The sequence below is a fragment of the Myotis lucifugus genome, unplaced genomic scaffold (assembly GCF_000147115.1).
Source record: "Myotis lucifugus unplaced genomic scaffold, Myoluc2.0 scaffold_46, whole genome shotgun sequence".
Taxonomy (NCBI): domain Eukaryota; kingdom Metazoa; phylum Chordata; class Mammalia; order Chiroptera; family Vespertilionidae; genus Myotis; species Myotis lucifugus.
Window position 1 is genome coordinate 5,405,374 of NW_005871094.1, and position 19,646 is coordinate 5,425,019.

At 37.3% G+C, this 19,646-nt stretch overlaps 1 protein-coding gene across 6 annotated transcripts in view; it reads right to left on the bottom strand.

Moving 5' to 3' along the window:
* Positions 1-19,646, bottom strand: part of MKLN1 (muskelin 1) — a 301,088-nt gene that overhangs the window by 19,362 nt on the left and 262,080 nt on the right. For 5 of the 6 annotated variants that reach the window (XM_023753515.1, XM_006088336.3, XM_023753519.1 and 2 more), the window contains 3 exons: positions 7,419-7,566; positions 6,390-6,504; positions 3,674-3,813 (listed from right to left, as the gene is read on the bottom strand). In XM_023753515.1, the coding sequence (XP_023609283.1) occupies positions 3,674-3,813; positions 6,390-6,504; positions 7,419-7,566 (403 nt within the window). Of the gene's footprint in view, positions 1-3,673; positions 3,814-4,913; positions 5,055-6,389; positions 6,505-7,418; positions 7,567-19,646 lie in introns of those variants that run through there. The other variant, XM_023753518.1, reaches the window with a different exon arrangement.

Below are 19,646 nucleotides of genomic sequence, written 5' to 3' on the forward strand. Positions count from 1 at the left end.
TACTTTTCTCACTCTTCCTGAGCAAGCTCCTTTTCCTTACTGATGACTCATTAATGTAATACAGCCCATGCCTTTCCCCCAAATGCTAACAGATGATGTCCAGAACCTAAAGTGCATCAAACTGAACTACATAACTTGCTGTTTCTGAAGTATTCCCCCGAGTAAAAATAGCCACAACCTTTTACCCAGTTCTTCCGGAAGAAAATCCAGAATTCTTTTAAATAAAAGCTAAGTCTGAATGTGTCACTCCTTAACATAAAATCTTTCAATGCTACCCTTTCACTCAGAGTAAAAGCCAAAGGACCTTCACAATCTGACCCCTTTTTTATCTCTTACCTTGTCTCCTACCATAATCACTTCACTTATTCCACTTCTACCACACTGTTCTCAATTTATTTCTCAAATAATCCAGGCATATTTTTAACCTAAGAGCCTTGTCTATTACCTATCTGGAATACTTTCCCCCTCAAATATCTATATGATCCATTCTCTCATGTTCTTTAGGTCTCTACTCAAATGTCTTCTTTACAGTGAGGTCTATCCTAATACTCTTATTTAAAAATCACATCCCCAGCTCCCTCACCTGTACAAAAATAGTTCTTAACTTGATTGAGTTTTTCTCATTAAGACTTACTATCTAAAATATAAATTCCTTATTAAGCTTACTGTTAGCCTCCCTTCATTAAGAAGGAAACTCGAGGCTAGGAATTTTTGTATTCATCACTGACATATCCACAGAACTTAAGACCATATCTAGCACAGTGAAGGTGCTCAATAAATATTTCTTATATGAATAGTTTTATTGATGTTTATAAAAACCCTTAGATCAGTGGTTCTCAACGTGTGGGTCGCGACCCCTTTGGGGGTAAAACGACCCTTTCACAGGGGTCGCCTAAGACCATTGGAAAACACATATATAATTACATATTGTTTTTGTGATTAATCACTATGCTTTAATTATGTTCAATTTGTAACAATGAAATTGGGGGTCACCACAACATGAGGAACTGTATTAAAGGGTCGCGGCATTAGGAAGGTTGAGAACCACTGGTTTAGATGGTTGCTTTGTCCATTTTACACATGAGCAAAGTAATCTCCAGAAAGATTAAGTCAGAAGGCTTGAATATCAATCCAAGGTTCAGGTATAATACTTTTCTAATATAACTATTAGCTACAGAACTAGGGGCAAAGAGTAGTCAAGATCAGAAAAGAAGAGTACTATGGTCCATATTATTATGCTATTATTACTCTACTGAAAATAATATATATAAATGTGTAATCTATATAAAAGGGTCTTTAAACATTCTTATATTCCCCTTCAAGAGCTTTTCTGAAGTTCTGAAATAAGCTAGCACACTTTCTCTCCCATAGTAGAAAATTTCCAATGTTGATTATTTGCCCAACCACACAAACTTACTGCCTTTCAATTTCAGTCATTTTATTTCATGATTTATTCTCATACAACATTTGTTAAGACTATTTCATCATATATTTAAGAGTCTAAATGATTTGTTACTGATTATTCTTTTATTGTTCATCCACTTTCACTCCTCACTCTGCACCTTTACTAGAATTAAGTCACTTGCAATGATGACTGTACTTAAAACTTAAAGCATGCCCTAATACATAATATTTCAGATTCCCAAATTGTCATTTCACCTGCCCACTGATATATTTCTAAAGGAGAAAAACAACTTCCAAAGATAAAAAAGAATAACACTTCTGAGGATGACTGGGCTGTGGGAAGAAGGGCAAACGATAATTTCCCAATTCTACCACTATCCTACAGAATTTTTAGATAGAGGTGCATATAGAAATATATAATATTAACAATATTATTTAACTACAGTAATATTAACTATAGCAAATAAATTGAGAGTAAATATTCTATAAAAGATTAGTTAAGTGAATTAAACATAAAGTAGAATGCTTGCAGCCATTACAATTATGATTTGTATTTGTATTTATTAACATGATAATGTTTATAATACACCATTCACTGAAAGAAATCAGATTCAAAACAATAGTGTGTACATATAATTAGAAGGATATACACCAAAATATTACTCCTGAATGGAGGGATGATAAGTGATTCAATTCTTTTGGTAGAGAGAGAAGACTTATTTTTTTCTTTATTATTACCCATGCAATACTTTTACAATTAAAAGCCAGAGGGAAGTATTTGTGAGTTCCAATTCTTTATATGAAGCATTAAACAATTTCCTTTAATCTCTAATGGACTTTTGGTCAGGAAACTTTTTTAAAAAGCTCACTCTAACATTCCAATGACCAGTTGTTATATTTAAGGTAGAGAAAGAGCTCTATAATTTCCCCATATTCTTATAAAAACAAAGTTTAATATTAAGTATCTTAAGTACATTAAGTACTAAAGAATAAAATTTAGCAATGTAAACATTAGCAAAGGTACCTCAAACTTAAATCTTGTTAATAAAACAGAATTTATTCTTGCCATCCAGACAATGTGAAGAATCAGACCCTTTCTCCTGTAGATTCTATAGAAAATATACTAATCATTCACAGTAAAGCCAAAGAAACAGAACTAGCTTCTGTTATTAATTTATCTCTCAAGTATAACTTGTGAAAAGCAACAATAAGTAAATATAATATGATAAAGGAATAGTCTAATTTATATCTACACAGACTTTCATGTATTTATATTTTATATAAAACATATTATATAATAAACATATAAGCATACGTGTGTATACATACTAGTATATTAATATGTGCCTCTGTGCGTGTGTGTGTGTGTGGTGGTGGTGGTGGTGGTGGAGGTGATGGTGATGAAATGGAGAATTCTGGAATCAGAATACTCAGGATCAAATCCTATCTGTCACTTACGGTTGAGTGACCTTAGATGAGTTATATAACCCATTTCTTCTTTTATAAAAAAGTGATAGCAATAGTTCTTCCTCCATTGGCTTATTGTGAGAATAATATACAAGATCTAGCACACAAAAATTGTTCAATAAATGGTAGCTGTTATCGTCATTAAAGGTTAACTTCTCCTTCCAAACTATAAATATTTATCATCTAACACTATCAGTAACCAAAAGGACAGATACACTTTTCTACATTTTTTTAGTAGCTTATCACCTGCTAGGGCTTTTTAAAAAGCAAACATGACTCAAGAGACATATATGAAAATGTTTAATTACATGATTTTATAATTAATTAGCAAAGGTAATGAAATAAAACCAATTCTATTTAAAGCTGTATTCTGAAACATCAAATTAGAAAGATATTATTAATCAACTATGTCATCACATTCACAGTTAAAGTTATCAACAGGTCAGGCATATGTCAATAATCTAGAACTGATGTAATTTGTAGTGGTTAGGCCTTAAGTTACTTGATGGTAAGTTAATCACCTTCACAGAAACTTTTTCCATTATATTAACAGTTGCAAAATTTCCTTGTTCTATATTTTAAAAATTTAGCATCAGTATCTATTTTCACTTTGTGTCTTCCTTTGAAAGAAGAAACCAAAATCAGGAGAATAACAGGGCACCTATAAAAGTCATGACCTTCACAGTGTTTACACTTTCATGTTACTAACTTTCCAAAGACAAAGGCACATCTCCAGAGCTTAGGTAATACTAAAAATAGCTGATAAAGTTAAATAAAAGTTTTCCATGAATTGTTTTTATACCTGTGTTTTCTTATGAGGTACTTGCAATGCCTCAGTAAGTAATCTTTTGAAGGCCTACACAACTTCAGTGACCAAAAGTCATCTAATCTCATTTTTGGGGAGCAAGATTTTCCTGGATTCCCACCAAATAAGTAATGAACCTGTAATAAACAAAACAAACCAGACTTTTAAAAACACATGCATACTTAAGAAACTATGTTAAGTCATAGTAAAACTTCTTCATTTTGCTAGTACTGTGTTACAGGTACCTTTCTTAGCCTTACTGATATTAAAAAAATCAAAATATTATTGCTTCTCTTGATTTTTCTCAAGTTTCCACTTTACTTTTTAAATTACTGCGACTACTTCCTAAATTACATTTTATATTAAAATAAGTTCTATTACCACAATTACACTGACAATGGAAACATGAAACAAAAGCAATGATAGTGTAAAAATGAATAAAGAAAACCTCAACTAAAACTGAAGTTGGGATAGACTATAGAAGTCAATTACCTATCACTGGAAGTCAAATACCCCATATTGGAAGACATCAATTACATACCCCAACAGGAAGAGAGGCCCTGTCATTCCCAAATAGAAAGCACAACTGCTTTACCACCTCAGCAGGAGGAAGGAAGATTTTTTTTTTGGTCCAGCAAGAAGCCCAGCCAATTGAAACTCCACAGCTCACCCAATGAGAAGCCAGCGTTACCTGAACTCTTTACTTTCCTCCATGAACTTTCATTTCTCTCTTATTGATGACTTACTTGCCTCACCCTCTTTTCTATAAAAGACTTCCATCTTAAAAAGTTTTTTTAAACTTATTTTAGAGACAGGAAGGGGGGGAGGGGGGAGGGGGGGAGGGGGAGGGGGAGGGGGAGGGAGAAATATTGATGTGAGAAACATCAATCAGTTGCCTTCCAAACATGCCCTATGTCTTGATCAGGGATTGAACCTGCCATCTTTTGGTGAGCTAGATGCTCCAACCAACTGAGCCACACTGACCAGGGCAAGAATTAATCCCTCAGAGAATTTCTCTGCTTGCTAGATAAGATGCTGCTGAATTCATAAATGACTTAATAAAACCCAGTGTGACCTTCAAATTTGCTCAGTTATATTTTATTAACAATAGCAAGTAGCTAATCCAATATATAGTTTGAGGGCAATGAATAATGGGGATTATCAAGTTCATCAAGTGTTGATGATAATAAATTATATCTTTAAAAAGGACAGATGACAACCTGGCTGGTGTGCTTCAGTTGGTTGGACATCATCCCAAGCATCAAGAGATCGCTGGTTGGATTCGAGGTTAGGGCACATGCCCTGGTTTCGGGCTTGATCCCCAGTAGGGGGTGTACAGGAGGCAGTCAATCAATGTTACTCTCTCCCTCTTCTCTCTCTAAAATTAATAAAAAACATATTTTAAAAAACTATTAAAGAAAAGATGTCAAATCACTGAAGGTCAACAGCAATTAGAAACTTTTTAAAATTTTAGCATTTTAATTTAGCTTTAGCCTTAAGGTCAAATATTAAACGGCACATATAATTTGTGAAATAACTTTTAAAATATTCCATTACTCAATTAGTACCAAAAAATAAATGTGAAAGGAATGCAATAATAATTTCACTATTATATTATTTAGTTTTAGTGATATTCTGTACTTACACAAAGTGTTAAAAGCATTTTCTGAAATTTTAAAAACATTTATATTTAAGCCCTGGCCAGTGTGTTCAGTGGCTAGTGTTGGCCTTTGCACTGCAGAGTCTTGGGTTTGATTTCTAGTCAAGGGCACATACCTAGGTTGCAGGTTTAATCCCCAGCCCATTGGGGTGCATGCGGGAAGCAACCAATTGATGTGTCTCTCTCACAGTGATGTTACTCATTCTCTCTCTCTCTCTCTCTCTCTCTCTCTCACTCTCTCTCCTTCCCTCCTTCCTTCCTCCCTTCCTCTCTTTCTAAAAATCCATGGAAAAAATATCCTCAAGTGAGGATTCATCAAAAAAATAAATTTAAATTCAATAGTGTAATAGAATTCCAATATTATTTCTATCCTATCCTAAGGATGGAAATTCATTTACCCTTTAATTTGGGAGACACTAAGAGAAAGGGCTTTTATCCACTCCCATGGTATCTTTAACATGAAGGTCTCAAATGATATAAAGTTTAAATATTCATCTGTGACCTAAATGGAAAGAATACAGGTTAGTCAGTAGCTTACTATATAATCTGAGCCCAATCACTAAACTACATGTAAAGCTTAAGGGAGAAATAGTTAAAGAAACCATTCTGAACACTAACTGACACTTAAACTTCAAAATGCCATATTATTTCACAAAACAGATAGAAAAGATGTCACTCATAGATAGGAAAAACAAAAAGATTTCTTACACAATGAAATCTAAAATCAGGAAGTCATATATACCTTTTCATATCATGAAACATGGAACCCACATGCGGAAAACTATACAATAGGCCATGCTATGTATCTGATCTATGAGTTAAGAAGCAGCCACTGACCATAATCAAAAGAGGAAAGTGCCAGGAGTCACCATCTATACAAAAATGTTTATTCTCTTAAGGAATTTTAGGGGAAAATAATATTGAACGCCTGCTATATACTATGTATTATAATTTTTTACTCAAATCTACTTAAAAAATAAAAAACATATATTTTTGGGGATTCTTTCAGATTGTAGGTCATGGAAAATTTACAGGTCAATGAAGTTAGGATACCTTGTGCAACTCATCATATACAAGCTGATGGGCAAATCTTGGACAGGGTTCTTCTTCTTGAAGACTTTTACTTGGATTATCCTTTGCAGCTTGATCATTTTTATAGACACAAGACCTGTAAGACATTGCTTTTAAGGCATGCTATCCTAGAAAATTAGCAGTATACATAATCCTATATCATAAAAGGCTAATATGCAAATCGACTGAACGGTGGAACAACTGGTCACTATGATGTGCACTGACCACCAGGGGAGAGACGCTCAATGCAGGTGGTCAATGTGCTCCCATAGGGGGCACTGCTCAGCCAGAAGCCCTGAGCCAGGCTCATGGCTGGAGAGCACAGTGGCTGTGGCGGGAGCCTCTCCCACCTCTGGCAGCACTAAGGATGTCTGACTGCCAGGTTAGGCCCGCTCCCCAGCTTAGGGCCTAAGCCATCAGTTGGACATCCCTCAAGGGCTCCTGGACTGCGAGAGGGCACAGGCCGGGCTGAGGAACCCCTCTCCCCCAAGTGCATGAATTTCGTGCACCGGGACTCTAGTGTTAATACAGTTGTAGACAGCAAATTAATTGCATGTCTAATTACCAACAAAACAATTATAAATTTGTTTACATCAAATCTTAAAGTTTTGGTCATTCCCATAAAATAATCTGATTTATTAGAACTGAGTTCTTAAGTTCTTTTAATGTCCATCAAAACCTCACTTAAGAACAAACTACCTCATGATATGAAACACAAATAGCATTTATGAAGGTTCAAAACAAAGGCTGAAAGAGCTAAAAACCCGTTTACTATTCACAATAAAACTATAGTACACTTTCATTTTTACTGTAAATAAATGCCGTATTTAGAAAGTAATAAATTCTTTAGTTGTTGAGCACTACCCTCCATTACTGAATGGAAGAAGTTCTCTTAAGTGCTCCTGTTTTGACATCACATATTAACACAAGTCCTCCAGTTCCCTCTTCTTTTGAATATACAACCCCAAGAAATATTAAATTGGAATTGCAGTACAGACAAGAGCTCCTTACCAACTATTCCTCACTATGTCATAAATCCAGAATGAATTTCTGACATTCTCTTCCCTCTTTTCCTTGTCCTTGCTGAGTCCAGATAAGACATGTATTTCATTCAGTTCTGGATCAATGGTTGCTCTCTGTGTGAATCCTGTCATTGGAACTATAAAGTGAAAGAAAACAATAGGATGACAATGTTCACATAGACAGTGTTTCCTTAGATAACAGATTAGTGCTATTCTGTTAAAGATTAATACATCCTTATCGTACTCTGTAGGGTAAGGCCACAACTTATTTTTTAACACACTACATAACTTTTATATTAAACAATAAACAGCCCTGGCCAGTGGCTCGGTTGATTGGAGCATAGTTTGGACCAAAAGGTTGTGTTTTGATTCCAGGTCAGGGCACATATCCAGGATGGGGGTTCTATCCCATGGGGCATGGTTGGAGCAGGTACCAGAGGCAACCAATTGATATTTCTCTCTCACATTGATGTTTCTCTACCTTTCTCTCTCTTAAAAAAAAAAAATCGAGTAAAGAAAAAAAGGTAAAATAAATAAATATAAACAAACAAACAAACAATGGTTTATTGCTTTCTCTCCACTCCAGAATATAGGCTCTACAAGGGCCAAGATTATTTGGTTCACGATTTTGTTCCTAATGGCTGGCATACAATAGTTATCAACTATTTGTTGACAGACTAAATACATGATAACTACCAGAATGGAGCTAAAAAGAGGTAGAAGGAGGTACGCAATGTAATGATTTTGATTGAGAAAAAGGGCAATACTTTAACTGATTTATTATCTGGGTCAGCTCTAATTTAATAATAGAGATAAAATATTCAAATCTTGATTTGGAAAAACAAAATTTGACAAAAACTGAAACAGATTTGTTTAATATGGTCAGAAGCATTTAAAATATTTGTCATGATGTAATATGAAATGACATAATTTCCAAGAAAAAAAATGTTGGTGTATAATACGCCCCAAATATATTTTCCTGAGTAGATCAAACTCCCCAGAGTTAAGGTTTTATTTTTTTTAAGAAATCCATTAAATAAATGATGGTCATTCTGTATTACCCAGAAATTTGTCAAACATTGATATGGCAAATGTAAATTGTTCTAATCACTGTTATTTGGAAATATTAGTTGAAATATAATTTTATATTAAACATAATTGCCATGTATCTAAAACAATGTATCGTTTCAACATTACATTTCTTTCTTTTTTTGTTTTGTTAATCCTCACCAAAGGACATTTTTCCAGTGATTCTCAGAGAGTGAAAGGGGAGGGCAGGGAGAGAGAGAAAGAAAGAGAGGAAGAGAGAGAGAAACATCAATGTGAGAGAGACATATATATTGGTTGCCACCCTCACACACCCCAAGAGGGGCCCAGGATCGAACCTGCAACCCAGGTATATGCCCTTGACCGGAATAAAACCCATGACCCTCTGGTGCCCAGGCTGACGGTCTAACGCCTGAGCCACGCCAGCCAGGGCAACACTACATTTCTTATAGATAAACAATTATCATATGCTCAGAAAGCTAAACAAACATCAAACTAAAGAAAAATATCTCAATCAATTCAGAACAGTACGAGATGCTAGCCATACTGTATTTGTTTTTCCTAGTTTACCTTAAATTCATGTGTCCTCTTACATTGCTATTCAATAAATTTGAGATATTTTAGAGACTATCCAAATGTATTCCACAGTAAGTATATTTAAAGATTATACACACAAAACACAATAATTTGTATGCATCCAAACACAAGTACATTTATATTCATTCAAACAGAGACCTAATCTTAACAAAAACCTCGACCCTCGTGCCATACTCCTTAGTGGTTATGTAAAGTCTGATTTTTCTTAATAAGGCTTGGTAAACTTTCAAAAGTGCCAAAATTTTGACCTCTATTCCAAAATAACCTTGGAAAAAAAGATAAAACTGTAAAGAAATGAAATCACTTTATAAAAATATACATATTTTTATTGATTTCAGAGAGGAAGGGAGAGGGGGAGAGAGAGAGAGAAACATTAATGATGAGAGAGAATCACTGACTGGCTGCCTCTTGCACCCCCCCTACTGGGGATGAGCCTGCAACTCGGGCATGTGCCCTCACTGAGAATCAAACTGCGACCTCCTGATTCAACCACTAAGTCACACCGGCCAGGTGAAAATGAAATAACTTTTTATTAGTGGTGGAAGGGGAGGACATAACTGTCTAAATTTATTGCACTTAAATTTCTTTGTCCCATTTTGTCTTAATACTGAGCCTTAAAATTAAGAAATCAATAATATGGATTGGCAAACTATGGCTTGATCTGATCAGGGTCAAATGAGGCCTCATCAATTCATTTACATTGTGTCTTTGGCTATTTTCACCCTATAGTGTAGCAAGGCTGAGTAGCTGCAACAGAACACTTATGGCTGGCAAAACTCAAAATATAGGTTGGGTGTCCCCAAAAATGTATCTATACTTTAACAGCTGATAACTCAATTTTCACTCCTTTCAGGTTTAACTGATTTGAAATAATGGGTAAAGCCAGACTAAGCTCTGAACAAAGAAAATTTATCCTAATTATCCACTCGACTTTTCTTTTATGGGGATACATAAAAGAAAAAGTTTATAGTACAAAACTGCAAGAGTCAACGAATTGGGGGCACACAAATACCGAAGGAAATGATTCTTGATGTTTGTGATTCCATTGCTTTGTGTTATCAGCAGTGCCTGGACCAGAACGGTCATCAGTTTGAAAACAGGTATTGACAAAAAAATTTACTCATTTCTATAGATTCTTTTAAAATTTGAAAATGAACTATATGTTGGTAAGTACTGACTTTATAATCATTCAAAGTGAGTACACATTTTTGGAGGGACACCCCATACTTACATCTGGTTCATTATAGAAATAGTTTGTTGACCCTTGTTCTATAATCTTTTAAAATGTAAATATCAGAGATTATGAGTTAGAAACTAATGCAACAAACTGCTTACCTTAAATAAGAACCCACTGAGGAAATGGAAATTTTTGAGTGGAATGGAAATCAGTGGAGAAAGATATTTTGAATTCCATAAGTGGGGGTGGAGTCATCAAAGAGAGGGGATTAAAATAGTATTGGGCTGGGGAAGAAATATAAGAACGTAGAAGAATGTAAGACCAAATTGTACATGCTTCCTTTTCCACATGGTCACATTTTGCCTAAAAGCACCTCAGTATCAGAAGAGAAAAATGACAAGGGTCGTTTAAGCAGTGGGCAGGTTTACAATACTCAGGGAGGTAAGACTACCATGTTTATAGAGATATATTTCACTATAAAATTCACCCATTTAAAGTGTACAGCTTGGTGTTTTTTATTATATCCACTGGAAGACCATCATCACAATCTAATTTTAGAACATTTTAATTACTCCAAAAGGAAACCCTATATCCCTTAACAGTCACTCCCCATTCTCCCTTCCCAACTCCTCATGGAATAGGCTGCATCATTTGACACCCCACCGGCGGTGGCCTGGGCCTCCCTCTTTGGGCGATTGATCACAGAACCCCCCATTGATCGCCCTGCAGAGGGTGGCCTGGGCCTCCCTCTGTGAGGTGATTGTGGAACGATGACGGGGCCTCCCGACCAATCACATCGCACCTGCCTTGGCTGGCCTGGCGCCAGTGCATGTGATAGCATGGTTGTCTGGAAGGCCATCTGGATAGTCATTCTGCTGTTTGGTCATTCTGTCTATTTGCATATTACGATTTTATTATTATAGATATCTCCTAGCTTTCTCACGGAGTCTTGCTTCCATATTGGTTTCCAATGTGGCAAATTTCCCGAGACAAATGCTCCTGAAAGTTTTTTATTTTACCCTTACATTTGAAAGTTAGGAGGATATTACTTTCTTGGTTTGGAGTCATTTCCCTTGAGTACCTTTTAACTTAACTGTTTTCTGCCATTCACTTACTGCTGTTGAGCTGATATCTTTCTTGTTCCCTTGCAAGTCATCTGCTCTTCCTTTCTGAATTCTTTAAAAATTTTCCCTTTGTCTTTGATATTCTTAATTTTCCTTTAATATGTCTAGGAATGTGTTTCCCCTTATTTTTCCTGTTTGGCACGTTACAATCCCTTTCACCAATCTGAGGAGTTTCATCTTTCCTGAATTCTAAAAAATTTATCTCCATTATTTCTTCAATTATTCCCAACTTCTTAAATTTCTATTTTTCTCTCCTTTTGGAACTGCTGTTAAGATGTCGGTACCTGTGCAATTCTTCTCCATACCCTTTGGCTTTTCTTTTATATTTCTATCTCTTTACCTTTTCTTTTCTGTTTCCTCCTAGAAGAATATTCATTCTAATCTTTCAACTAATTAATTATTAATTCATATCCATCACATTTATAATATTTGTTGCATTCTTCATTTCAAATATATATTTCCTATCTAATATTTCTATTTGGTTCTGTTTTTATATTATATGTTATTGATATTACAAATGGGATCTCATATCTTTAAATACATTGATCATGCTTGTTTTAAAATTCTTGGTTCATCTATCATAATAGATCATATATATTGTCTTATTGATTTCTAAACTGTCTAGTTACATTGGTCTGTGAAGTAATGCTTTTCAGGGTACCAGCTATTTTTCTGTTAAAGAAAAATGTATTAGGAGGGACCAAAGGCCAGGCCTTAGCTAGTATCAGCAGCAGTGAGTTTAAGAAAAATGAAGGAAGAGCCACACGGTAGCAAAGCCTAGGCACAAAGAACAAATTTATCACTTCCATTTACTGTGATCTCCTCCCCTCTCCCCCATCTACTCCATACAAGGGTTTCACACCATTTCATACCTTTAAACTCTGGGGGGAAGTAAAAGGCAGTCTCCCTTGACTAGAAGGGCATGGGAAGGGAGAAATGGATTACTGAGAATGGATGGTTATGAGGCAGGATAGTAAGAAGCTAGAAAAATTCCTTGTCAAGTGGAATGGGGAAACTGAGACAGATACTTAAAAGACTAAGCAATTTATAGCCTGATAATAAATCACAAGGTCTTACCTTTCCTAACCAAGGACACTTAGGATCAAATGGCTTATACATTCCAGATCAGTGCAGGGGCAGACCTGCCTTAGTCTGGTCCCACTTCAGTGACATTTTTTAAAGGGGAAACAGACCAGATAATGACCCTATACCCTCTAGCAGTGGTTCTCAACCTTCCTAATGCTGCAACCGTTTAATACAGTTTCTCATGTTGTGGTGACCCCCAACCATAAAATTATTTTTGTTGCTACTTCATAACTGTAATTTTGCTACTGTTATGAACCGTAATGTAAATATCTGATATACTATATGTGTTTTCTGATGGTCACAAGCCACAGGTTGAGAACTGCTGCTCTACAGGCTCATTTTGACGAATCCGCATTTTAAAGGACACACCTGGAGATGATGAATATTCTATTGAGATCCTCTCCTGAGAACTCCCCTAAGATTCCCCTTCTAGAAAACAGATAAAAATACTTAAGACAAAGGACCCAGTATACACTCTCCCTGGAGCATGCTCACACCTTCACCTTTTTTTCCTCAGGTATGTATCTTTGCTTTCTTTTCCAAAGCTCTAATGGTTCTCAGGAAACGTGCAACCAGGGGAGCAGTGGGCAGTGGCAGCTAGGCCAGGGCTAACTAACCCCCTGAACCTGTCTCCAAGGGCCCTCCTTTTGCTTTTGCCTCGGCAATTTGTTTCCTGCGTCGACGCAGCCCAACTGGCTCACTTCTTCTGCCGCTGTGACTTTCTTTCTAAAGGGTCAAGGCAGCCTTGCCTAGGCTCAACTCTTACGTTTCCAAAGGGCCAAGGCAGCTCCACCTAGTCTCACTCCTGTTGCTATGATCTTGCCTCTTCCATCTTAATCCCTTCCTTTGTTTCACTGTCCCCAGTTTTTTTTTGTTGTTGTTGTTAACCTCACCAGATATTTTTTCTATTGATTTTTAGAGAGAATGGAAGGAAGAGAAGGAAGGGGGTGGAGGTGAGAGAAAGAAGGAGGGAGAAGGAGAGAGAGAGACATTAAAATGAGAGAGACACATTGTTTGGTTGCCTCCTGCACACGCCACAACTGGGGCCAGGAATCGAACCTACAACCCAGGTACTTGCCCTTGACCAGGAATCGAACCTCGACACTTCTGTGCACAGACCATTGCTCAAACCACTGACCCACACCAGCCAGGGCACACTGTTCCATTTTAATAAACATACTCTCAAAATCACCTGAACTTACATTGTGAAATCTTTCCTGCACAAAGTCAAGAACCCACACATTCACCCAGGGCCAGTTCGGGTGGAGCTCATCCTATCACCAAAAAGGTTCTGAGTTCGATTCCCAGTCAGGGCACATTGCTAGGTCATGGGTTTGATTGCCAGTGGGGGTGTGTATGGGAGGCAACCTATCGATGTTTCCACATCGATGTTTGCTTTTCTCTCTCCCTCTCTCAAAAAGAAAAAAAAAATCAATAAAAATGTCCTTATGTAAGGATTAAAAAAAAAAAAGAACCCACACATTCCAGACAGTGACAGGGCAAACCCACCTCGTCCCAGTCCCTTTCCTGTGAGAGTCAGTCCACATCTATTTTCCTCAACTCTTAGCTGCCATAGGGTTTGTGCACTATCATAATGTTCTTTTGATTCTGGGACTAGTGGGATGGGTTACTCCTGCTAGTTTCTACAGTGAAGGAACAAGAACTGACTCAAGTTAATTTAGGGGAGAGGAAGTCTTCTATCTCATTTAAAGAATTTCTGAAGGCCAGTTGCCTCTCCTTATTTTTCCAGAGTTGATTTTAGGGAAGAGAATCAAGAGCCTGTGTTAGTTTGCTATTTTGGCAGACATACTTTTTATTTTGTAGCTCTTTATGTTGTTGGAATTCTATTTAAAAAAATGTTTTATTGATTTTTAGAGAAAGAGGAAGGAAAGGGATAGAGAGAGAGAAACATGGATGAGAGAGGAACATCATCTATTGACTGCCTCCTGCACACTCCCAAGTGCCATCAGTAGATGAGTGAATAAAAAAGCTGTGGTACATTTACACAATAGAATACTACACAGCTGTAAAAAAGAAGGAACTGTTACCCTTTCAACAGCATGGATGGACCTGAAGAGTATTATGCTAAGTGAAATAATCCAGTCAGAGAGAGACAAATACCATATGATCTCACTTGTATGTGGAATCTAATGAACAAAATAAACTGATGACCAAAATAGAACCAGAGGCATGGAAGCATGCAACAGACTGACAGAGATCAGAGGGGAGGGAGGAGGGAGGTGGCCTGGATAAAAGAAGGTGAAGAGAGTAGCCAAACAACATATATACAAGAAAGAAAAAGAAAAAAAACAGGAAAAACACAGGAAAAAATCCTACATAATAAAAGCCTAATATGCAAATCGACTGAATGGCAGAACGACCTGTCGCTATGATGCACACTGACCACCAGGGGGCAGACGGTCAACACAGGAGTGCCCCCAGGCCAGCCAAGGCGGGTGCCAGAGGAACTCCCCCTGACTGCCCTGCCGCGCAGAGGAAGGCGACCAATGGCGGCAGGAGACGGGGCTGGTGAGTGGGCGGCGCCAGATCAGCCAAGGTGGGTGCCAGCAGGGGTCCCCCAATTGCCCCGCCCGTCACCCTGCAGAGGGAGGTGACTGGCAGTGGTGGCAGGGTGATTGGGGGGCAGGTCTGGCAGCAGGAAGTGGGGCCGGCAAGTGGGCAGTGCCAGGCCAGGTGCCAGTGGGGGGCCCCCCCGATCACTCCACAGATCGGCCCTGATCGCCAGCCAGGCCTAGGGACCCTACCCATGCACAAATTTCATGCACCGGGCTTCTAGTAAATATCTACACTAATAAAAGAGAAACATGCAAATTGGTGTCACTCTGCTACACCCACCAATCAGAGTATGCAAATTAACCCAACAAAGATGGTGGTTAATTTGCATACACAGGTGCAGATCTAAGACTCAAGACAAGGTAGAAGGAAGCCAAGTGCTGCAGAAGGGAGCGAAGCTGCAGAGAAGCAAGCGGGGTGGTGGAGGCGGGAGCGAAGCTTCGCTCCAGCCGCAGAAAGCCCTATTCTTGCAGGAATCTTCCTTCAATGGGCCTCTAGTCCATATAATAAAAGGCTAATATGCAAATGGACCAAACGACGGAACGAATTGTCGCTATGATGTGCACTGACCACCAGGGGGCAAACGCTCAAGGGCAGGAGCTGCCCCTGGTGGTCAGTTTGCTCCCACAGGGAGAGCGCCGCTCAGCCAGAAGCCGCTAAGGGAGTGGGCCTAAGCTGTCAGTCGGATATCCCCTGAGGGCTCCCGGACTGCAAGAGGGCGCAGGCTGGGCTGAAGGACACTCTTCCCTCCCCACCCCCCCCCCGCAGTGCATGAATCTTGTGCACTGGGCCTCTAGTATAAAAATAAAAACTAGTTGAACAAAAATGGTATTATCAAAAACCAAAAAGACCTAAAGATTAAAAGAAGCTTTCATTCTAACATGTTATAAGTACTAATACATCTTCTGTATTAATTTTCTTTCCAAGATGAAAATAAGGCTATCTTTTCAAGTTAACAGTTTTTAATGGGTAGTAGCAGGGGTAGGGGGAATGGATAGGAGATTTGCAACAGGTAATATTTTAATAGCTTTCAGATTCAATTGCCAAAATGCTTGACTAAATGCCAAGAAACTTAACTAGTCTTTATAAAATGACTCACAAGGAAAAATTATTATAGAAGTAATGCAATGTGCATAATTTAAAAAGTAGAATTCAGCCCAGTCGTGACTCAGCAATTCAACTAAATCATGACGTTAGGTTAACATCCCTGTAATTCTCTGGTCCTTCCTCTCATTTTTGCAATCTTGCAAGTACCACCGCTAAGCATCACTTCCTTAGGGAGGATATTTTTCCCTAATGTCTTCCAGGAGACTTTCCTTATGTATCATTGGCCAGAACTCGGTCACATGGGAGGCATAGAAAGGGAATCTGACAAAGGAACAAGGACTGCTTGAGACTAATCATGATTCATCCCCTGGGGCTGGGCAACTTGCCATTAAACAAATCATGGTTTGGTTAAGAAGAAAGGCCAATGGCGACCAACAGCGTCTGCCACCTTCTTATCTTCTAAATTAGGGATATTTTAAATGCTAAATGAGACCAAATTAAGCTCTATCAATAACTCTAGTTTAAAACTTCTATTATTTTACCTGAACCTGGGTTTCTACCACTCATCATTTACTTTTTGTAAAATCCCAACTAACTTTTGACACTGGGCAATATAGTATTTATTGATCTATCTCAGTTATATTAAGCTACAAAGAATTCAACTCACTGAATACATCAACCATAATTTATTAACTGATTACTGACTGGTGGACAATTACAGTTGTTTCCAGATTTTTTTTACTCTCGCAAACAATACTGTAATAAATATCTCTGTATAAGTTATTTTTATGCATCTATACAAGTATATGACTAGGAAAAATTCCTGGGGGAAATATGCTTACCCAAAGAGTATACGTATTTTATATTTTAATAAATACCAATATTCAGTGAGCGATCTTTTAATTAAATGTATTGGCTATTTAAATTATTTTTTTTATTTTTGAACTATATATTCATGTCATTTGCCATGTTCTACTAGAAACGTATTCCTTTTCATTGGTTTGTAAGAACTTTTTGTTTATAGTAGGATATTAACCTTTGTCTTAGTTGTTAGTTTATCATTCATTATTTTATATAAATATTTTTCCATATATTTTTTAATATGTAAAAAAATAAATCTTTTTTTATAACTTCTGGGTTTTGTATCATATTTAGAAAGGTATTCTCCCAATCCTAAATTATTAAAAACAACCAGACTTATAATTTTATTTCTTAAGCATAAAATTTACAATAGCTAAGATTTGGAATCAGCCCAAGTGCCCATCAGTAGATGAGTGGATAAAAAAGCTATGGTACATTTACACAATGGGATACTAAAAAAAAACTCTTCCCTTTGAGACAACATGGAGGAACCTGAAGAGTATTATGCTAAGTGAAATAAGCCAGTCAGAGGAAGACAAATATCATATGATCTCACTTATATGTAAAATCTAATGAACAAAATAAACTGACAAACAAAATAGATCCAGAAACATGGAAGCATGCAGCTGACTGATAATTCTCAGGGTGGCAGGTGGGAAGAGATTAACCAAAGAATGAATATGCATATATGCACAACCCATGCACACAGACAATAGTGCAGTGAAGGCTTGGGGAGGGGGTGGGAGTGGCGTGGAGGGTGTCAATTGGGGGCAAAAAGGGAACATCTGTAATACTTTCAACAATAAAGATTTTAAAATTTTTTTAAAAATCTATCTAGCATTTTTGTGATACATACTAATAGACATCAGAGACCCAGATTTTATTTTATTTTTAACCAATTCTAAGTGGCATCTAAATGTCATTTATTGCATAATTCATTTTCCTTCTCTGAGTGGAAATACCACTTGATCATATTCTAAATTCTCATATGTATTTGGAGATATCTTTATACGGTCTGGTCTATTCCATTTCATTAATCTGTATAAAGTTGTAGCTTTATAAATATAAATTGTTGTGTTAATACTACTTTATTACCTTTCATTTTCAAAATTGTCTTCAGTGTTCTAGCATGTTTGATGTTTGTTTTGAGGGGAACTTTAATTAACGTTATCTATCAAATGACAAATTTTATATTAAAAATATGAATACTGTACTTTCATGATGAGCTTGTAACTAAGAAAAACACTCCTGGGGAGAACTAAAGGGTGAAATTATGGAAAGTTATTATTTCCAATGATGTTGAAAGAAAAATGTACATAATCCAGTTTTATCAGAATGGCATACCAAATATAAAAGATGCTAAATCGAAAGCAATGAAATCAAGTTACATTAAAAATAAGTACTACCATTTTCTAGCTTGGTTAACTATCGATATTAACGACAGCAAATCACTAGCCTCATAATCTTCTCTGTACTGATGAATTGTCCTTATTTATTTAATTAATAAAAGTAGAAAAGGGTCAAAAACATTAAAAATTTATATGTTTAAAAACACAATGTCAATTAGCACAATAAAAGCATATTCCTAGGGCTGATATGACAGTAAGATTTTGCTTTTAAGGTTCATGAAAATATGTTTATAGATAAATAGGATCTTGCAGACATAACTAACATAGCACTTGTGTTAGTTTCACAGCCTGATTAACAGAAGGGTAGGAAATTTAACTGTCAAAATTTTGGAGATGAGGCCTTAAGATCAACTGTTTCATCCCCTCATTTTCAGATGGATAATCAGGTCCAGAGAAGTTATATAATTTTGCCAAAGTTGCAGAGGGATGAGTGGCAGACCCAGATGAAGAGACCAAGTTTTCTGATTCTCAGTTCACTATTCTTTCAATTATAACAATCTGCCACTATGGTTAGAAAAAAGAGTGGCAGATGTGGGAAAATAAAGTCAACCAAATTTAAGGAACAAAACAAGTAAACACAAAGCTATTATAGAATAGGAATTAGGTTGTAAGAGCTCTGTATCACCAAAGCTTGACTTAGCATCTGGCAAATGATGAAGACTCAATATGTTTCTTACCTTGCATTTACTAGTAATACAGCCATGAGAAAGTAATCTACACTAATAAAAGAGAAAAATGGTAATTGGCGTACGACCGCTACCCTTCTGATTGGCTAATCAGCGTATCCTTATGCAAATTAACTGTCAGCCAAGATGGCGGCCGGCAGCCAGGCAGCTGGAAGCGAACATGAGGCTTCCTTGCTCCAGTGACTGCAGACTCCAACGTTCCCCGCCTGACTTGCCGGGCTCTGAGCTGGCAGTTTGAAACATTCTAACAAATATAGCCGGCTGGGATCTCAGAGCTGAAGTTATACATTGTTTCGATTATAGAACGGCAAACAAACCAGCAGCGGAAGCCTCAGAGCTAGAGCCAGAGCTAAAGCTGGCCCAGAAGAAAAAAAAAAAAAAAAGAAAAAAAGGAGTGGTTGGGAGCTTCCCGCCAGCCTGAAAGCAGCCCTCAGCCCCTCACCCAGACTGGCCAGGCACCCCAGTGGGGACCCCCACCCTGATCCAGGGACACCCTTCAGGGCAAACCAGCCGGGCCCCCAGGCCTCTATCCTATATAGTAAAAGGGTATATGCCTCCCAGCACCGGGATCAGCGGAGCCGCGGAGGCCTCCTGGCACCAGATCAGCAT